Source organism: Cinclus cinclus, chromosome 24 (assembly GCF_963662255.1).
Source record: "Cinclus cinclus chromosome 24, bCinCin1.1, whole genome shotgun sequence".
NCBI classification, from domain to species: Eukaryota; Metazoa; Chordata; class Aves; order Passeriformes; family Cinclidae; genus Cinclus; species Cinclus cinclus.
The window spans coordinates 4,065,776-4,083,805 of NC_085069.1; the positions used below are offsets into that span (position 1 = coordinate 4,065,776).

Below are 18,030 nucleotides of genomic sequence, written 5' to 3' on the forward strand. Positions count from 1 at the left end.
TTTATGCCAAGGCAGGAATTCCAGCAAAAGTCCGTGTTGAATGTCATACAGCAAGAGCACAGTACTCTAAGCAGCACTATGATTTAATAATTAAAAATTTGAGAGCTACCAGAAGAATACCTGCAGACAGCAGCTGTGCAAGAGGGAAGGAGAATCTGGTTTTCGTTAACAAATAAGAACATGTTTGCTAATGAGTTCATGTTTTGGACCTGCACAACTGATGCACATCAAAAATGGCACAGATTGGTGCTTGGAATCCCAGCCCCACCCATTTTTTTTAATCCAAGTCCCCTCCAGTCAGGCAGAACAGCCACCTGCACATTTAAATAAGTGCACAGTAGGCACCACAGAACCCTTTATTCTGCTGTGCTGAAGATTACATGAGCTGGACTCCCTTCTTGCCTGAGCTCTCATCCCAAAGTCCTGGAGTCTGCAGGATCTTTATGACCAGTTCCTCAAAGACAAATTGTACTCCATCCTGTGTCTTGGCACTGGTCTCTGAAGGAAGGGAGAAAAAACTATTTTATCATATTTGCAGGGAGTATACTCCACTTAATAAAAATTTATTTTGGGACCAGAGAGAAGATGGGAGTTTTTTTTAATGAGTGAACCTCCTCTCTATTCTCTCTTAAATGTACACTTAAGTTGAATAGGATAAACAGAAATACATCCCAGTCTGAAGTACCACATTTTTCCACCTAAAAAGAAATCCACAGTTCCCCATAATGGAGAAAAAGACATTGCTCTCAGGTTGTGACAGTAAATCTAGAAGATAATTATTCCATAACAAAGCTGAGAAACAAAGAATACAGAGGGAATTGCATGTTGTCCCCTGTGTGTTTCAGTTTCTCCTACAAATCTTTTGAAGAAGATTTCTCTTTAGAAACTCGGTTTGTTCCCCACCTTTATACCTTCATGTTGTACATTTTATTGTTGCTCTAAGCATATTGTCTTTTATGTAGCTGCAACAAAAACTTGGATATGAAAGATCAGCCAAGGTCTTTGCAGACATCAGTAAAGGAGGAAAAATTCATTCTTCTAGGCTCTGAATTAAAAAATCCTCCTAGCTTCAAGAGAATATAGAATTCATGCCTGTACAGTAACTCTGTTTCAGAGAAAAGTGCTTCTAGTTGCAGTTAGTGCAGAAGCTGGAACCTTCATCCCTGCATACGAATTACAGCAAAAGGAACCCATATTATTTAGATATTTAAAAAAAGGTAGCAACCCAACAACCTGAAATACCATTGTACATTCATGCTTGGCAATACCAAAATAAACATTTGAATACAGAAGTTTTTGTCCCAGAGGTGCATACCTATAAAAAGCAGTGAGTGTTTTCCTAGCAAGCTGGAGCCCTTCTTTCCTCTCTGCTTCACAGTCAGGCTGCAGAGACAAAGGAAGAACATGACTGAAATAAGCTATACTTGCCACTTTTAAAAAAGCACCACTGCAGAGATGAGGTTTTGCTGAAAGGAAAAAAATGTCTGCAATACTTATTAATCAACTGGATTTTCCCAATCTATAGCTCACTGCCAGGCTGGCTGTTAGGGGGTGAAGCTGAACAGCAGTAACATCACACCATAGAATCACAGAAGGGACCCACCAGGATCATCAAAGTCCAACACAGCCCCAAGAACCCCACCATGTGCCAAATCAGCAGGAAATTAATGCTGCTGTGTTCTGAATCAACCAGAAGCAAGATCCCAGCCAGAAAGGCCCAGCAGTCAAAGTCAAAAGGGCCCATCAAAGGTTCTGAAACTGGGCACACTGGGAAGGCAGAGGAGAACCCAACTCAGGAGAGCCACACTGGAAGTCTCTTGTTGCAAGGCAAGAGCAAAGCACCTTCCTATGCAAAAGGCATCTAAATGTGTCAGAGCAGCCCAGAAACAAACAGCAAGATGCACACCCTGCAGCCATCCCCAGAGGTGAGCTCCCCTTCCTCACCACCTGCCAGAGTCTGGTCAGAAAGAAAGCAGCAGTTTTTTCTTTACCTGTGCTGCAGGTAAATTCAGTGTTAGACAGCAGTTTTTGGGCAGATCCTCACACCATCTTAATGGATTATCATCAATTGCATCTCTCCAGGAAGGCTTCCATTAAAATCTTTAACAGTATCTGCTTCTAAAATTATAGAAGTGGAGCCTTCTGAACCCAGCTGCAGAGTAAATTACCTCCTGACACAACAGTTGTGTTACTTACAGCACTCACCTCTCATTTACACTGTGGTGAATAAATCATCCAGGGAAGAACGGAAAAGGATGCATCCCCAAACTGACCTTATCGATTTTCTTGCCAACCAACATCTTCACAGTGCTGCTGGTGGTGGTGCATGTTTGCAGCTCTTTCAGCCATCCTCCTAGTCCTGTGGAGATGTCTTTTCTTGTAACATCATACACTGAGAACAGAGGAAAAGGAGCTTAACAGCTGTAGAGTCTTGGTCAAGATCTCCTTCACTGTGACAGAACTCATTCCACACTTCCTAACTACTGCCTGGAAAAAATAAAAGGTTTTAGGGAACTACAGAAAGAGGCACCAACCACACACCCCTGCCAGAGCTGGAATACCCCGGGCTGTGCTCACCCAAAGTCACCTGAGGATTACAGAACACAAGCACCTCTGAGTGAAAATCAGATTTACCAACAGAAATATTCTACCTGTTGGTAGTGCTGAATTGGGCCACACAGAGTATTTTAAAATAGGTATTTTGTCACCTAATTTTGTGTAGAAGTATATGCACACACTGCTTGCTAAAAACATGGTCTGAGTTAAAAGCAACTTTTAGGCACTGGTAACTTAATAACTGCAGTTACATAAATCACTAAGGTTTAAAAATCAGAGAAAGAATATTTTGTACATCAAAGTTAAGGTTAGGCTTCACAAACCCTGAAATTAAAAATGCCTTTGTTTTCTAATTGCTGTTGTCACACAGGAAGAGCTTAGCCATCCATTGTCTGTGTACAAACCTCAAGTCTTACCATAATCATAATAACCAAATTCATAGTTTCTGGGGGAAAAAAAAGTAAAACATCACGGGGAAAAGAACACAATACAACCCTTGGTTAGCCTTGTTACCAGAAAACCACCCAAATAATAACTACAAAGCTAATCATTTAATATAATAAGATGTCAGCTTGCAGCATGACATTTCTGTCTTTTTAATTTAAAATACTTTGAAGCATCAGTATTTCCTGCCAGTGGTTCAGCTAATGAGCAATAATGTAAAAAACATAATTATTCCTCTGATCATCTTGGATAACCTCCTTTTGCAAGGACATGCATATTTAGGAGAAATAAAGACCACAATTTCTGGAATCATGCTTTTCTTCCATACTCCTTGAGCTGCTCAGTAATAACTGGGAGTCAATGCTCTGAAACACTCCTGTCCTGCTGTATCCTACAGAGGGAGGGGAAAAAAACCCCAAACACACAACATCACTAACATTTAGAACAAAAAAAGAAAAGGTCTTTTAAGCTAAACATGAGATGAGCAAATTTTAAATTTTCCTGAGCAGTAAGGATACATGAAATACTAAGATGTGAGAATGAGGAAAGCAGTCAGAAAACAGCACCAGCAAATGGTTAAGGAGTGGTAAAAGAGGATGGAGAGGACTTGACTGAAAGTAAAAAGGATGAACAGACACCTGCGACATGAGAGAGACAACAGGAAAGTACAAGGGACTCTAGAGAAATACAGAAAAGGCAGTCAGCCACACAGATGGGTTTAAATCCAGCTGAACTGAATGAGATGAGGAATAACTGATTTTCAAGGAACAGACTCTGCAGGAAGGGAGACAGAAAGATTCCAAACATTTCCCTCTGCTCCCTCACCACAAGGCAAGCCTAGTTAGAAAGAACTACTTCAAGACTGCTATGAGCCTAAGTAGGTAAGAAATTAAAAATCAGTAGTTTCCTTCAATTATTACTGCAGTATGTCTCACTCAAACTCCCGAATAAGTAAGAATAAGAGAGGTACTAAGTACTTTATGAAATTAAAAAGATCCTCAAAACAAACAGTAAGGAGGCAACAAATCACACAAATATTTTTTTATAAAATTATTTCCTTTTATGTACAGTTTACAATTGACAGACTAACAGCTATATTGTAACTTATTTATTCTTTGTTTAAAAACAAAAGAAATTAAAATTGGGAATATATTTACCTAATTCAATTCCTTGTTACTAGGGAGATTTTATTTTAGCCCCAATTACTTAATCAGTAATGGTATTTTCTTTCTCAAATACCTATGACCACACACATAAAATCTTTACTTCCTAAGGCTCTTTCATTCCACTTAGAAAATACTACAAATATTTATATTACAAATAATCCTGATCACACAGCTGCAATCTGATTTCAGTGTGCAGATGCTGAAAACACAGCATCACTAAGTTCAGGAAAAATATTAGAATTTCCCAGTAAGTCTGACTCAACCTTCAAATAGTTCAGAATAAGTTTGTGGGGGTTTTTTTGCTTGATTTTAACCAGAATAAAGTATCCCTGAGCTGCTACACAGCCCCTAGAGGCAATCAGCCAGCTCATGACCCAGAGCATCACCTTCTCTCTGTTTACTCACTGCTGTGTGCCTGCCTCTCTGCTGTGCCAACATCCTTCACACTTCCCAGAGCTCTGAGAAACTGCAAAGAGCAGGCAAAGCCTCTCCTAGAACTGCAGGAAGTCCCACACTTTGACTAAGGAAGCCTTTAGAAGTGTTTTTGTTTGTCTGCAAGTACCGTACTGTGAAAAACGAAGTTCACTTTCCTGGTAGATTTTAAAAGGTTTAATAAAAGACAATGAGACAAACAATAAAGTAAAAGGTTGTACAGCCGGGTGCTCGGCCTTCAGCCAAGAGCACTCCTGCTGCTTTGGAGACAACCCTTAAATTCAGCAGCCCCTTGCATATTCATACACCCATCTTACATTTTCAGACCTTTTTATAAACTATTTTCCATATTCCAGGAACTGTTCTACATGGCCACTCCTTGAGTCTGCCTTTTTAGAACAACTGTGTTTCTTGGCTGTGGTTTTAATTTCTTTTTCTTATTAGTCTTAATTTGGGCTGTGGTCTTCAATTTTTACAGATGGTTGGTTCTGGTAGCTGGTCTATCAGTAGTAGATGTGTTCACTGAGTGTTACCCAACCAAGGTAGCTCACTTACTACAAAGACACTTTATCACCTTATGTCACTCCTAAAGAAAATGGTATCTTAAAAACCATTTCACCACCACACATATAATACCCACCCTAACATTTGCAAAAAGCCAATACCATGATATTTATTTATAACAGTACAATCAAGACGCTCATTCTACACGCGCTGCGGCCTCAGCATACAATCTCAACACGCAGAAGACTTCAGCAAAGAGAGGAGAAGCAGGAAGGAAGGGAGAGAGAAGAAACCACAAAAATGAGCTCTTAAAGCTTGTAGATGTCTCAAATGTACCACAGTACCCCCATCTGTCTGGAACGAGACCTACCCATACGGCCAGCTGCACTGCACGGCCCCCCACCACCATTTTCTTCACTTTAAAATCAATACCTGAGATGTAAGAAAGGAACTGTCAGAAGGAGCTGTCGAATGGAACTGCCCTGGCAGCCGCTTCCTGCCACCCCCCGCTCCGGACCCCGGAAAGAATAACCCCGAAAAGAAAGGAAAGAGAAAGAACGGCCCCGAAAAGAAAGAAAGAAAAGAACGGCCCCGGTCAGCACAGCCCCCGGCCCCGGGCGGGCTCCGGGCTCACCGAGTGGGTTTCAGGCGCGGCTCGAAGGCGCCGTCCGTGAACGTCCGCAGGAGGCTGTGGGGAGAGAAACCGAGGGCTCAGCCCGGGGCTCGGCCTCGGGATCCCCGCCCGGACCCGCCCGGACTCCCCCCCAGACTCACCCGGACCCACCCGGACTCACCCGGACTCCCCCCCGGCGCTGTCTCCGACCAGCAGCAGCTTCAGGGCGAGGCCCGCGGGCTCCATCCCGCCGGGGCCGCGCTCCCCGAGCACTCCCCGAGCACTCCCCGAGCACTCCCCGCTCCTCTCGGCGCTCCGGTCCCGGCCGCCGGCGCGGCTCCGCCTCTGAGGGCGGGACGGGAGCGGAGCGGGCCGGAGCCGCTGCTCCGAGGGCTGCTGGAGGGCGGCGGAGGCTCGGCCATGGGCGATTATCAGATCTCGGTGGAGGAGCTGAACGAGCTCCTGTCTAACGAGAGCGGCTGCTACAGCCTGCCCAGCGCGCACAGCAACGAGGTGGTGCCGCGGATCCACGTGGGGAACGCGTGAGTGCGGCGGAGCGGGGCCGGGCCGGGATCCGAGCGGGGCCGGGCCGGGGTCCGAGCGGGGCCGGGCCGGGGTCGGAGCGGGGCCGGGCCGGGGTCGGAGCGGGGCCGGGCCGGGATCCGAGCGGGGCCGGGCCGGGATCCGAGCGGGGCCGGGCCGGGGTCGGAGCGGGGCCGGGCCGGGATCCGAGCGGGGCCGGGCCGGGATCCGAGCGGGGCCGGGCCGGGGTCCGAGCGGGGCCGGGCCGGGGTCGGAGCGGGGTCGGGCCGGGGTCCGAGCGGGGCCGGGCCGGGCGGGGGCGGTGTCCGGCGGGCGGAGGGGCCAGGCCGGGCTGGGGTGGGTGTTGTGTTGTGTTGTGTTGTGTTGTGTTGTGTTGTGTTGTGTTGTGTTGTGTTGTGTTTGTTGTGTTGTGTTGTGTTGTGTTGTGTTGTGTTCTGGGCCGTCCCCGAGCAGCTCCCGGTGCTTCGAGCCGGGGGCACTCAAGCTGCAGGACGCGATCTGCCGGATCTCTGCCGGGTTTATTTTTTTGCACCACATCGTTATTTCACTTACCTGTTCCAGTCCTGTCCTGTCCTGTCCTGTCCTGTCCTGCTGATCCTTTTCCCCCTTTTTTGTCCATTTTTGTACACGTTTCCCCAGTGAAACTAGGATTGTTGTTGTTTTTTTTAATATACACGTGTAGTATAATGGATCCCTGTTCCTATTTTAGGCTTGCACCTCCTAAAGAAATACGAGTCATGATCACAGGTTGTCATTAACTTTATCCAAAGCCAAACCTAATTATATTTGTCACTGCCACTTGGTGCAGGACATGCACATCTAGAGACGGGACTGAAATAATTCAGGAGCCAGTCTGGTGTCTGACAGCCACCATCTCCTTCATATTTGTAGCAGCTACCTGGAAAAAATGAAGTCCGCCTGCAAGCTGATTTGCATAGTAAATATGTAAATGTAAATATATAAATATAAGTAACTTTGAAGGTTGCTACTACATTTTTCATTGATCAGTAATTTAGAGTATGGACTTTAATATGTTTGAATGCAAGGGTGTCTAGGAACAGATAATGCATGTATAAGTTGCACAGTGGAAAATCTGTCTAGTGGAAATCTTGACCATTGAGAAGGACTTTTTATGTAATAAGTGACAAAAAATATCTGAAGCACCAGTGCAGTTTGTAGCATAGGAGCAGTTCAGCTGCTAGATGGACAAACAGAAAACATGCAGTTATATTGTCAGGGTTTTTAAAAGAATGCTGAAAAATTGTGGAGAGCAGCAGTAAGAAATAACTTAGTGGTTAAAAAAGCTATTTCACAATTGGAACAGATAATTACTTAATTTTTCAAGACTTTAAAGGGGCAATAATATTTTTGAAGCATCCACAGAGAGTTAAGGTAATGCTGAGGTCTGGTTGAATAGGTGGATTTCCATTAAGATTGGGTCACTGCCTGGTGAACTTTGATATTCTCAGATTGGAAATAATATTAATTCTTAAGAGGATTTTCTGTACCAAGTGGAATTGTGGTATATTCTGCATTTGCAATATTAGTCATTCTGAAACAGTATGGATCTCAAACATAATTTTGAGCTTTATGTCCCCCTTTTGTTCTCTTGCTGTGTGCAGTATAGGGTCACATTTTGGATAATAAGCAACAAAGATTTTATAACAATAAATGTTCACAAAGCAGTCAGAGTAGGGGGATTGGAATGCCAATGCATGATGTAAAAGCAGTAGAATTTGAACATGAACTCACAGGAAAACATCCAAACCTCTGAGTGAAACTCAGGAACTTTTTTGGCTACCTTTTAGAATATTTTGCACAGCAGTGCTACTGTAATTCATCTTTAGATAAAAATGACATTTATCTGTCAAGTGACTTCAAGTTGCAGACAGAGCCAAAGTAATTGATCTTCCAGGCAATACATGAAAGTCAAAATTAATTAAAATTCAGAGAAAAAAATATTTTGAAAATTATGGGTTTCCATGTTATCATAGGCAATTCTGACTTCTCAAGAAGATGTGACAGTATTTGTGAAGACAAGAGTAAAAATGTAATAAAGAACCAAGAATTATGTAGGGGATAGACTAGCACAATTATATATTTTTCAAACAATAACAAAACAGCCATTTGGGATGCACTGCAAGTGCACATTATTTTGTGTTTCTGTATAAGTGGGGATGTGTTTCAGTGTAACATCTTAATCTGACCAGAAGGGTTGGACAGAATTAATTTTTATCAGGGTTGCAGGTGACATAAAAATGGGGACAAGAGGGAGCAGGCAGCACACTGGAGGGTAGAAGTTAAGGTTTTTTTATCCAGAGCACCCATTCTTGTAAAAAGCAGTGTTTTACCTGAAAATGAGCAGGCTTTGATTTGTGGATTCCTTACTAAGGGAATTTGTTTGTGGGGTTTTTCCCAGATGAAACCTGTAACAATTCTGGCCATGTCTCCAGACCTGTATTTGGTAAAAATGTTCTGGTTTTGAATGCCCAATCTTACTCTTTCTGTCTGCTTCAATGTATGTGGGTAACCCATGAAGTAATTCTTTGTTCTTAATGTGCTAGAAGTGCAGGTGTGTTGTAAGGAGTATGGAGGGCATTCTCCCAAAATTAATATTAAATTTCGTGACTGTAAGGGAAGTGTTGGCAAGGAAACAATTTTGCATGGACAGGACAGTGCAAATTAAAATGTATTAATAGGCTGGCATTATTTGCCATTAAAAATTTGGTTTATTTGCTTATAATTCTGTATGCAAATAGTTCCTAGCCTCGTGTAATCCTTAATTGCTGATGAATGGTTCTCCACCCCTGTGTTTTGTGGCTGGTAAAATAATTCATCTCTGTTCAAAAGAAACACTTCTTACTGGTGTTGCTCCCAGAACAAGGAACTGTAAATCTTCCATATTGAGAATGGACAAGATTCTGTGGTTTTTTTTCAGGAACCAGATGAAGCTGATCTTAGCATCTCTGCTATTTGAAGGAGCTAGCATTTCAACATCCAACATGATGCAGCTGGAATGAAATGTTAAGGATGACAGATATCCAAGGACTGTTTGGAAAGGGAGAAACAAATGGCATACAAATTCTGTCTTTTTCACCTCCAGTTGTGTAAGAAAATCATCAGTAAAATCTGCAAAAATCATTCACTGGGAATGAATTTGCCTCCAGGGAAGCCAGTCTGTTGCCAGATTCAACCATGATTTCGGGATGGGAGTTCCTGTTGATGCTGAGCAGTCAGATATATGCTGATCTATATAATATTAAACCATATTCTCCCCCTACAAAGTGTAGGAACTCACTGCTGAATTAACACTTTTTGGTTTGGCCTTGCTCTGTAGATTTTTTTGTTGAAAGCAGAATTCTCCAGACACTGAAACTTCTCCCCTGGCACAGATGATGTCCTGCCAGGTGGAAAATCTGTCAGCATTTGTTTGGGTAATGAAGTCTTACAAATATTTGGTTCATTGCCACAGTTGCTTGGCACAGACAGCAGGAAATGTAGAAGCTTCAGTCATGCATAAGTCTTCATCTGCTTACACTAGAATTTAAGGGTTGTGCAGTCATCAGGAAGAAAGGAATTCTCAAGATGTTCATGGCCTTGAATTAGCTCAGAATTGTGAGTGAGTGGACTCAGAGATTCGTAGAGATGTAAACCAACTGATATGGGTGTTTAAGTTCTTAGATTACTGAAGTGTCCAGCCAAAAGCCCTGGATGCATTGCCATCTTACAGAAACTTGTCCAAAATAGTACTGCACAAATGCTTATCTGGAGTCCAGCTTAATATTAACATTTGCAATTTATGACTTGAGCTGCATGGAGTTTTTAAAAAATATTTCTGTTTCTAGTTAGACATGTACTGAAAGCTAATTTTAAAAACAATATCTAGGCTACCTCTTTTCACAAAGTGTGCAGGAACTCAGTTATCCTTCAGCTAAAGCTTTCTGTCACATTCTGCTAATGTTGACCAGTGGGGTTTAGATTTTACTAGAAGACCACATAATGTGATAAAACATGGGTTTGTTTTTTCCCTTCCCAGGCAAGTGAGGCAAATACTGCAATGACATATGGAATAATCAGACTCAGAATGAAAAGTAGTGGGTTTAATGCAAAAAGGAGTCAATGCTCTCCTGCTATTAATTAATTACTATAGATTGCATTCCAGGGCACAAGCAGAGATTTGTGCATGATCTGTTGTGCTGCTGAGCAGATGTGTTGTTTGCCATTGTACATCCTGGAGCTTTTATCACAGCTTGTGGCATTGTTACTGGATCTAATTAATTGTTATCATCAAGCCTGAGAGGTATGATTATTATAGAGCATCCAGCTCAGTTGTTCACTAATAGGGTAGGTCACTTTTTTAGCCACCTGAATCTGGAAGCTGGTGGTTTTGCTAAAATTAATGGAAAAACTGAGGAGTTGGAAAGGACTTAGCTGACCTAAAAGTCCTGAATGCTGCTTTAAGCACTTTGGCATCTTAAACATCACTCATCTGGATTCTTTCACATTCAGATACTGATTTCAGCTAAAACACTGCAAATTATAACACCTGTGATGGAAACACTGGGTCTCAAAGACTGAGTCTGTGTTGCTGGCCTCTGGATGGGCTTGACAGTTCTTTCCACAGCTTCAAAGGTGTAGAATAGCACAGGGTATAGGCTTAAAATTGCCCCCTAAGATATCACTTTGTCTGGACTGCCTGCTAAAGTAGCAAGTACTGCTTATCAAGTTCTGCAACACTGGTACCTGACAGTAGAGGCTTTTTATAGCTGGTTTTTAAATTATTTTATGTTGATAACAATCTTAGAAGTTAATGTGTTATCATCTCTAGTATTTTCCTACTTTGGTCAGAATTTTATGTTGAGAAAGTTGCAGTTTGATGCCACAGTAGGATCAAGCAGATGCAGGTTCACTTTCATGTGTGCTTTCCTCAGCTGTCAGCCAAGAAACTGAGTAGTGACCATGGCTCTGAATATTTCTGTGAATTTATAACCTGTAGTAATCCTCTTTGGGGCACAGTGTATTAACATCTATTAACAGAAAAATCAAAGGGTTTGGTTATCAATACCTAAATGCTGAGACGATTCACCAAATTCTAACCATTTTCTTGACACTTTTTGTCATGCAGGTTCATAGCCAAGAACATTATGAGGCTGCAGCGTCTGGGGATAACCCATGTTCTGAATGCAGCAGAGGGGAAATCATTCATGCATGTGAACACTAATGCAGAGTTCTATGAAGGCACAGGCATCAGATACCATGGCATTAAAGCTAACGATACGCAGGAATTTAACCTCAGTCGCTATTTTGAGGAGGCAGCTGATTTTATTGACAAAGCCCTTTCCCAGAAGGATGGTAAGGCAAACTGAAATACCTTTCTACCATGTTTTCTGTGCACTGCATATGTTTCTTAGCAATTTTCTGTTTCAAATGGTTCTTTGCTCGTATTATCAACAGATTCAGAAATTTTTTCTTTGTCAGAAAAATTCAGATAAAGGCCCTGTATCAAACAATACACATTATTCTATACACATGAATACACACTAAGAAAGCTTAGTCTTGTATTTATACAGATAGGCCTCCAGTACATGGCAAGGGGAAGTCTGGCACTGTAGGGGTGACTTTGAAATGGGAAATAGCTGTTGGGTCTTATTTTAGTTTCTTTCTGGGAAGATATGTTTTTATTTTTCCTTAGTAATGTTAAATCACATTTAAAGTATTTTTTTTAAAAACAAGGGTCTAAAAGTTGCTTAAGGACATAAGAAATTACAATTTAAAGGCAGAAGCAATACAAGTAATACAAGTACTGAAGAGTAGTAGCCTATTACCTGGGGTTTTTTTCCAGATGTAGAATAGGAATAGACTGTCACCTTGCAGTTTTTATTACATTAAGTCATTACATTATTTTGTGTGTTGGTTGCCTCTTTATTTCCTAGGATTGCAGGAAAGTTGGAGGTTGTATTTGCAATGTTGTTTATTGCCACATTTCTCTGTAGTGTGTTTCCTCAGAGCAGAAATCCTAGGGCACAGTGCAGTGGGACAGATAGTGTTTGTGTTGTCTAACTCTTAAAACATTCCTGTTATTTCTACACATGTTTAATTTCTTTCTTGCTTCGTGACTGAGCATTGAATAGGAGGAATGAGAACTTCAATTCTAGAAGTGGGCAAAGGGGTACTGGAGCTGGGATGTGGGTTTTGACAGATGGAAATAAATTCTACATCCAGTTTGGTGGAGTATGGGAAATTCTGAAAATTAAATGCAGCTCTTGCAGTTAGCATTGTGACTCACTGAAACAGGCTGCAAGAGGAGAGAAGGGTTTGCTGTGCCATGACTGTGTCTGCTCAGTTTAATCTCACTAGTTTTAGGGTCAGTAAATTCAGCGTCAAACTGAATTTGCAGCAGTTCCATTTGCTGATTCTTTCAGTCTTAGTAGTTGTCCACCACACCCACCACTGGTTTTTTTAATGTGGTAAACAAAGAGGAATTTTGGAGCTGGGTGATGTTGGAGCCAGTTTTAAGATTGAATTTGATAATCCAAATTGTTAGTTTTGTTTGACATTGAAGAGAGAAGAGTAATAGTAGTATTCTCTTTTGATTTCATTTCAGTGTTGCAGTGCATGAAGTTCTGGAAGGCAGTCCTTCAGACACTGCCTTTCACAGAGAAAGGCTAGAAACATTTTTGCTTCTGACCATTTGCTGAAGTGAATTCTCTTCCATGTATACAATCAAGAATCTCTGAATTTTGCTAATTTATAACTATAGGCTCTCAATGAATGATGAGAATTAATTGTTTTAGCTTTTCTACACCATGCTAGTGATTTGCCTTGAGCTGAGAAGCCTTTGCTGTTTAAGGCAAATGTGGTAACAGGATTTGGTGTCATTCAAAACAAGTTGTGGTTATAAGAGTGTGTGTATGGTTCAGCTGTTTTCATGTCTCAGAAAAAAAAATCTACTCTGGAGAGCAGACTGGGGCCACTTGTCCCACTGCATTTGAGAAGGAGAAAATTTTTGTGTCTTGAAATGCAGGTCAAAGAGGAAGAAGCTGAGAAACAATAAAATCAGGTTAGATTTCTCAAAGGGAGCAGTTTTTTATTTTTGGATACCTCGCTGTAGGATTTACCTGTGTGGTGGGTTAACCTTGGCTGGATACCAGGTGCCCACCCAGCCACGCCAGCACATCACCTGCTCAGCTGTGCAGGGGAGAAAAATAAAACAAGGCTTCTGGGTCAAGATAAGGACAGGGAGATCACCCAGCAATTGCCATCACAGGCAAAAGAGACTCAGCTTGGGGAAATTAATTTCACTTAATACCAATCAAATCAGAGTGGAGGAACAAATAACGAAACCAAACCTTAAAAGACCTTTCCTCTAACCTTCCTATCTTTCCATGTTCAGCTTCATTCCCTATTTTCTCTACCTCCTCATGCCAAGCAGCACAAGGGGTCAGGGAATGGGGTTTACAGTCAGTTCATTGTTTGCTGCTCCTTCCTCTTCATTCTGTTCCCTGCTCCAGTCTCACCCACAGGAGATATCCAAGAACTTGTCCAGTGTGAGGCCTTCCCAGAGGCTGCAGCTTTACCTTACCTGTTCCAGCATGGGTCCCTTCTTTCATGGGGCACAGTCCTCCAGGAGCAATTTGCTTTAGTGCAGCTCTTCCACAGGTTCACAACTCCTGCCTGAAAAACCTGTTCCTCTCTCCATGTGTTCCTCTCTCCATGGAGCCCCAGGTCCTGCCAGGACCCTGCTCCAGTGCAGCAATCCCATGGGGTCATGGCCTCTTCTGGACACATCCCCTGGCCCTGGCATGGAGTCCCCCAAGGGCTGGAGGGGCACAGCCTGCCTCACCATGGTCTTCCCCACAGGCTGCAGGGGAATCCTCTCCAGTGCCTGGAATACCTTCTCCTCTTCTGTCTTCACTGACCTGTGTGGCTGCAGAGTGTTTTTCACACATTCTCACTCCTCTCATTCACCTTCTGTTGTACAACAGGTTGTTTTTTTTCCCTTTCTTAAATACATTATAGAGGTGCTACCACTGTCACTGTTGGGTTTGGCTTTGGCAGATGCTTCTTGGATCCAGCTGGCTCTGGCTCTTTTGGACATTGGGGAAGCCTCTGGCATCTTCTCCCAGAAGGCACCCCTGTGCCCCCCCCACTACCAAAAAACTGCCATGCAAACTCAATACAACCCACCTAATATTTAGAACTAATTCCCTAATCAATCAGCTGGAAGCATTTTATTGGTGCTGGCAAACAGCATGGTTAGATATTTCTGCCTTTTGTCTCTGCAGAGGAGGGAGCTTCATCTACTTGAGTGTTAATGTGGCTTCATAAATAGCCAGAGAAGTGGCCAGGTATGGAGTTAGTGCAGCAGAAAGGCTGGATGTCTTTGAAGAGATGCAGTACATGGCAAACAGCATATTTGTTTTCAGTGTGTTTTAAACTTCATTTATTTGTGTTCTTTGGTACTGGTCATCTTTAGGGGCAAAGCTTGTCAAAAACAGGAAAGACTGGAAATGATGCCTTGAAAGGCTACGTGGAACAGAGGCTAGACAGAGTTAAAGGAATAAAACAGAAATTTATTAAAAGGCCTTCAAAGGATACACCTTGGGCAGTGCAAGAGCACAACCATGGCTCCACCCAAGATAGATGGTGTGTCATGAATTTTCACATTTCTACAAGTTTTGGTCCATTTCCATATTGGGGTTAATAGTCCGATTCCAGCTCCAGGTTCTGCAGTCCCATTCCCCCAGGTTGTTCTCCTCAGTTCTCTGCTGTTTGCACTTTTTGGCACTGAAGCTGCAGCAGTGTCCTTGATTCTGGGGCTGGAAAAGGATTGTTTTGTCTGATTGAACTGTGAGGAGAACTTGTAGCACTTTATATGAAGTCCAGAGACACACCAATACAGTACAGAATCTGAAAAACATAAAAGCTAAAATTTAAGGCATCAGAGAAATGCAGGAAACAGACATAATTTGACTCTTGTGATATAGTAGGAAATCTGTTTTAGTGAGATTGACATGCAACCCATTTTATTTTTCTTTTGCATTATCCTTAGTCACAGACTGTGCAGCTACTAAGAGAGTGGACAGCACCTTTCTTCCAACTCCAGCACATCTCCTGCAGCATTTGGAACTCACAGTTCTCCAGCTGTGAAAGGACTAACATTTACACACTTCGTACCCTAGCTATTTCCTGTTGCAATTACTGTGTCGAGACAATGCTGGTATCAGCACCAGCCCTGTAACTGGCATCCCCACCAGTCCTTTATTAGCCAACTCTGCATTCCTTCTCTCACAGACCTCTCTCAAGCAACTCTGACTCCTTTCTTTACACACCTCTCTGTGGTAGTTCTGACTCCTTTTCTTTTAGGCAGCTTCACACAGCACTGGTTCCTTTCCCTATAGGCAGCTTCACAAGGCACTGACTCCTTCTTTCCATTCTGCACGACTGGCTAAACCCAAGCTGTCCCTTCCCCGGCCACCTAACCCTGTCTGTCTCTCACAGAGCATCTTCTCACCATACCTGTCCCTCCCACAACCCTGCTCACAGCACGGCCGGCAGACTCCGGGTCTCGTTCTCCAGCTCGAACTGCAAGTACCTGTAACTTGAAGCCAAGTCACCCACCCTGTTACATCCCCAAACTGATAGGGCGCGCTCAGGCGTTGCCACTTCGGCAAAGCTTCCCTCTTGCGCTATGCTTTCAGCCCAGCCACCCGCACTTTCCTATTGCCTCCCAGAGCCAGAGTGCAGCCTAACCCGAGCTGTGGGCTGTCTCCCCTGCAGGCCGGGTGTTCGTGCACTGCCGGGAGGGCTACAGCCGCTCCCCGACGCTGGTCATTGCCTACCTGATGCTGCGGCAGCGCATGGACGTGCGGAGCGCGCTGAGCGCCGTGCGCCGGGGACGCGAGATCGGCCCCAACGACGGCTTCCTCCGGCAGCTCTGCCAGCTCAACGAGCGCCTGCTCCGGGAGGGCAAGCTCAAGGGATAGGAACCGGAGCTGCGGGGCTTCTTTTTTACACGTTTGTCAAACTTCTAGAGGTCCGCAATTGCGAGCGCCGGGCTAAAGCGAAACAGAATTGCTGCTTGTGTAGTGAAAGTGTCCTTCCTTCTCGAGCTCTGCGGGTGACTTTCGAGACGGTGAAAAATTGTGTCGCTGTTCGGAGCCGATGCCTTAAAGAGATGTTTCTAGAGAGAGAACTCCAGTGATAACAGCTGTCTTCACACATATTTCGGACTCCGTAGCATATGTGGTTTGCATTGGCATTGAATGTGATTCGTTTAAGCTTTGTCTTTAATCTCACCAGAGCACCAGTTCCTGAAAGCCCCAACACTTCCCTTCACTCACCCTTAATAGGAGCACTGTAATTTCTAAAGCTTCTATTTCATGCACACACGTGCCTAAAGTTTGAATGTAGGAGCTGAAGGAATGAGAAGCATATAGACAAATGCATTCACTTGGAAAATGAAGTGCTTGCAGTGTTTTGTGTGGATTTATGCAATACTCAGTGTGATAGTAAAGCCATCCAGAGCCCTTGCTTGATCCACACTGTGTTTCCAAGAATAGTTTTTATCTCTTGCTGTTACGATGGACATGCAATAGTCTGTTATTAAATGCTCTTTTATTTTTATTTCAAAATCATGCTAAAAAAATGTCAAGAACAAATGCTGAGGAAAGAACTAGGACAAGGAAGAAATAATATTAGTATTTAGAAGTGCTTGTGGTGGATGTATAATTAAGTCCTATGTATCCTAATACAATGTTTTTCAAAGCTTGTGTGGAATTACAATGTCTTTATCTCCTCTTTACTGTCAGCGTTCAGTAACACAGAATGGAATGACCACACATGCAGATCACTTCCAGCACAGGTGTGCTTGCAAAGCAGTTTGCAGAAGAACACTCTGGACTTCTTGGATTGCTTGTATAGTGTCATTAAACAAAAATTAACGTTGTCATGTACCACACTGTATAGGAAATATTTATGTTCTGTTCAAATAAATGATGACTTGATTCTGTTTGCTACAGATTAAATGAGTCATTGCAGTGTTGGGAAGGGAGCTTTGTTTGCACTGTGCCTGACTCAGTGTGTAAATGTGTACCTGTGAGTTACAGCACTGGATTAATGCAGTTGATCTCCCACTGCAAACTGGAGCTGTTGGTTAAACCATCACAAACCAGGGTGACTGTTCCATTCTCACCTGTGCTTTAATGTAGTTCTAGAATGAAAAATCTGAACACTGTTTTAAGCAGGAACACTGTATTAGTAACACATGTGATCCCAGATGTAGTTTTGTGTACTCGGTTTAGTAACCAGAAATCACAAAGGACATGCATCCATTGTTTTACTCCTGGGCTTGTGTGGTTTGGAGCTGTGGGAGTGGCAGCTGCAGGCTCTGTATGGCAAGGTAACATTCTTGAAGTTAAACTTCAGAGATGATTATTCTGCCTGAGCTCCTGTCTTGCTGTTTTTCCTTCCACAGGATGGAGCTGCCACATCAAGGAGCCTTTTCTCTGTTCAAGTGACAATTTAGGAACACTCTTCATGGTGTTCACATCTCCAGAGTCAGTCAGTATTCAATACTTTGCTTAGAATCAGGATGGCTCAGTAATAATAAACAGTAGTCATTTCCACTGGCTAATTCCATACCTGTCTGCTTTCTCCCATTGATCCATTTAATCAGGAGTAGATTAATTGCTTCTTCAAAATTCCTAGTTACTAATTTCATGTTGTATGAAATAGGAATACTCGCCTTAGAAATAGGAATACTGGCCTTAC

The 18,030-nt window shown here is 43.0% G+C and overlaps 2 protein-coding genes across 2 annotated transcripts; one reads left to right on the forward strand and one right to left on the reverse strand.

Annotated features, from left to right (window-relative positions):
• Window positions 1-322: 322 nt before the first annotated feature.
• LOC134053269 (ras-related protein Rab-18-B-like) lies at window positions 323-5,961 on the reverse strand. The gene is given in 9 exon segments (XM_062508176.1): window positions 323-498; window positions 1,316-1,337; window positions 1,339-1,383; window positions 2,274-2,392; window positions 2,578-2,587; window positions 3,329-3,391; window positions 5,473-5,534; window positions 5,735-5,790; window positions 5,897-5,961. Coding segments are annotated over 9 exon segments (618 nt in total).
• A 174-nt stretch (window positions 5,962-6,135) lies between these two features.
• On the forward strand, window positions 6,136-17,231 carry DUSP3 (dual specificity phosphatase 3). The gene is made up of 3 exons (XM_062508031.1): window positions 6,136-6,257; window positions 11,384-11,610; window positions 16,039-17,231. Exons 1-3 carry the CDS (start codon window positions 6,136-6,138, stop codon window positions 16,242-16,244), a joined length of 555 nt encoding a protein of 184 aa, XP_062364015.1. The 3' UTR covers window positions 16,245-17,231.
• Window positions 17,232-18,030: the final 799 nt, after the last annotated feature.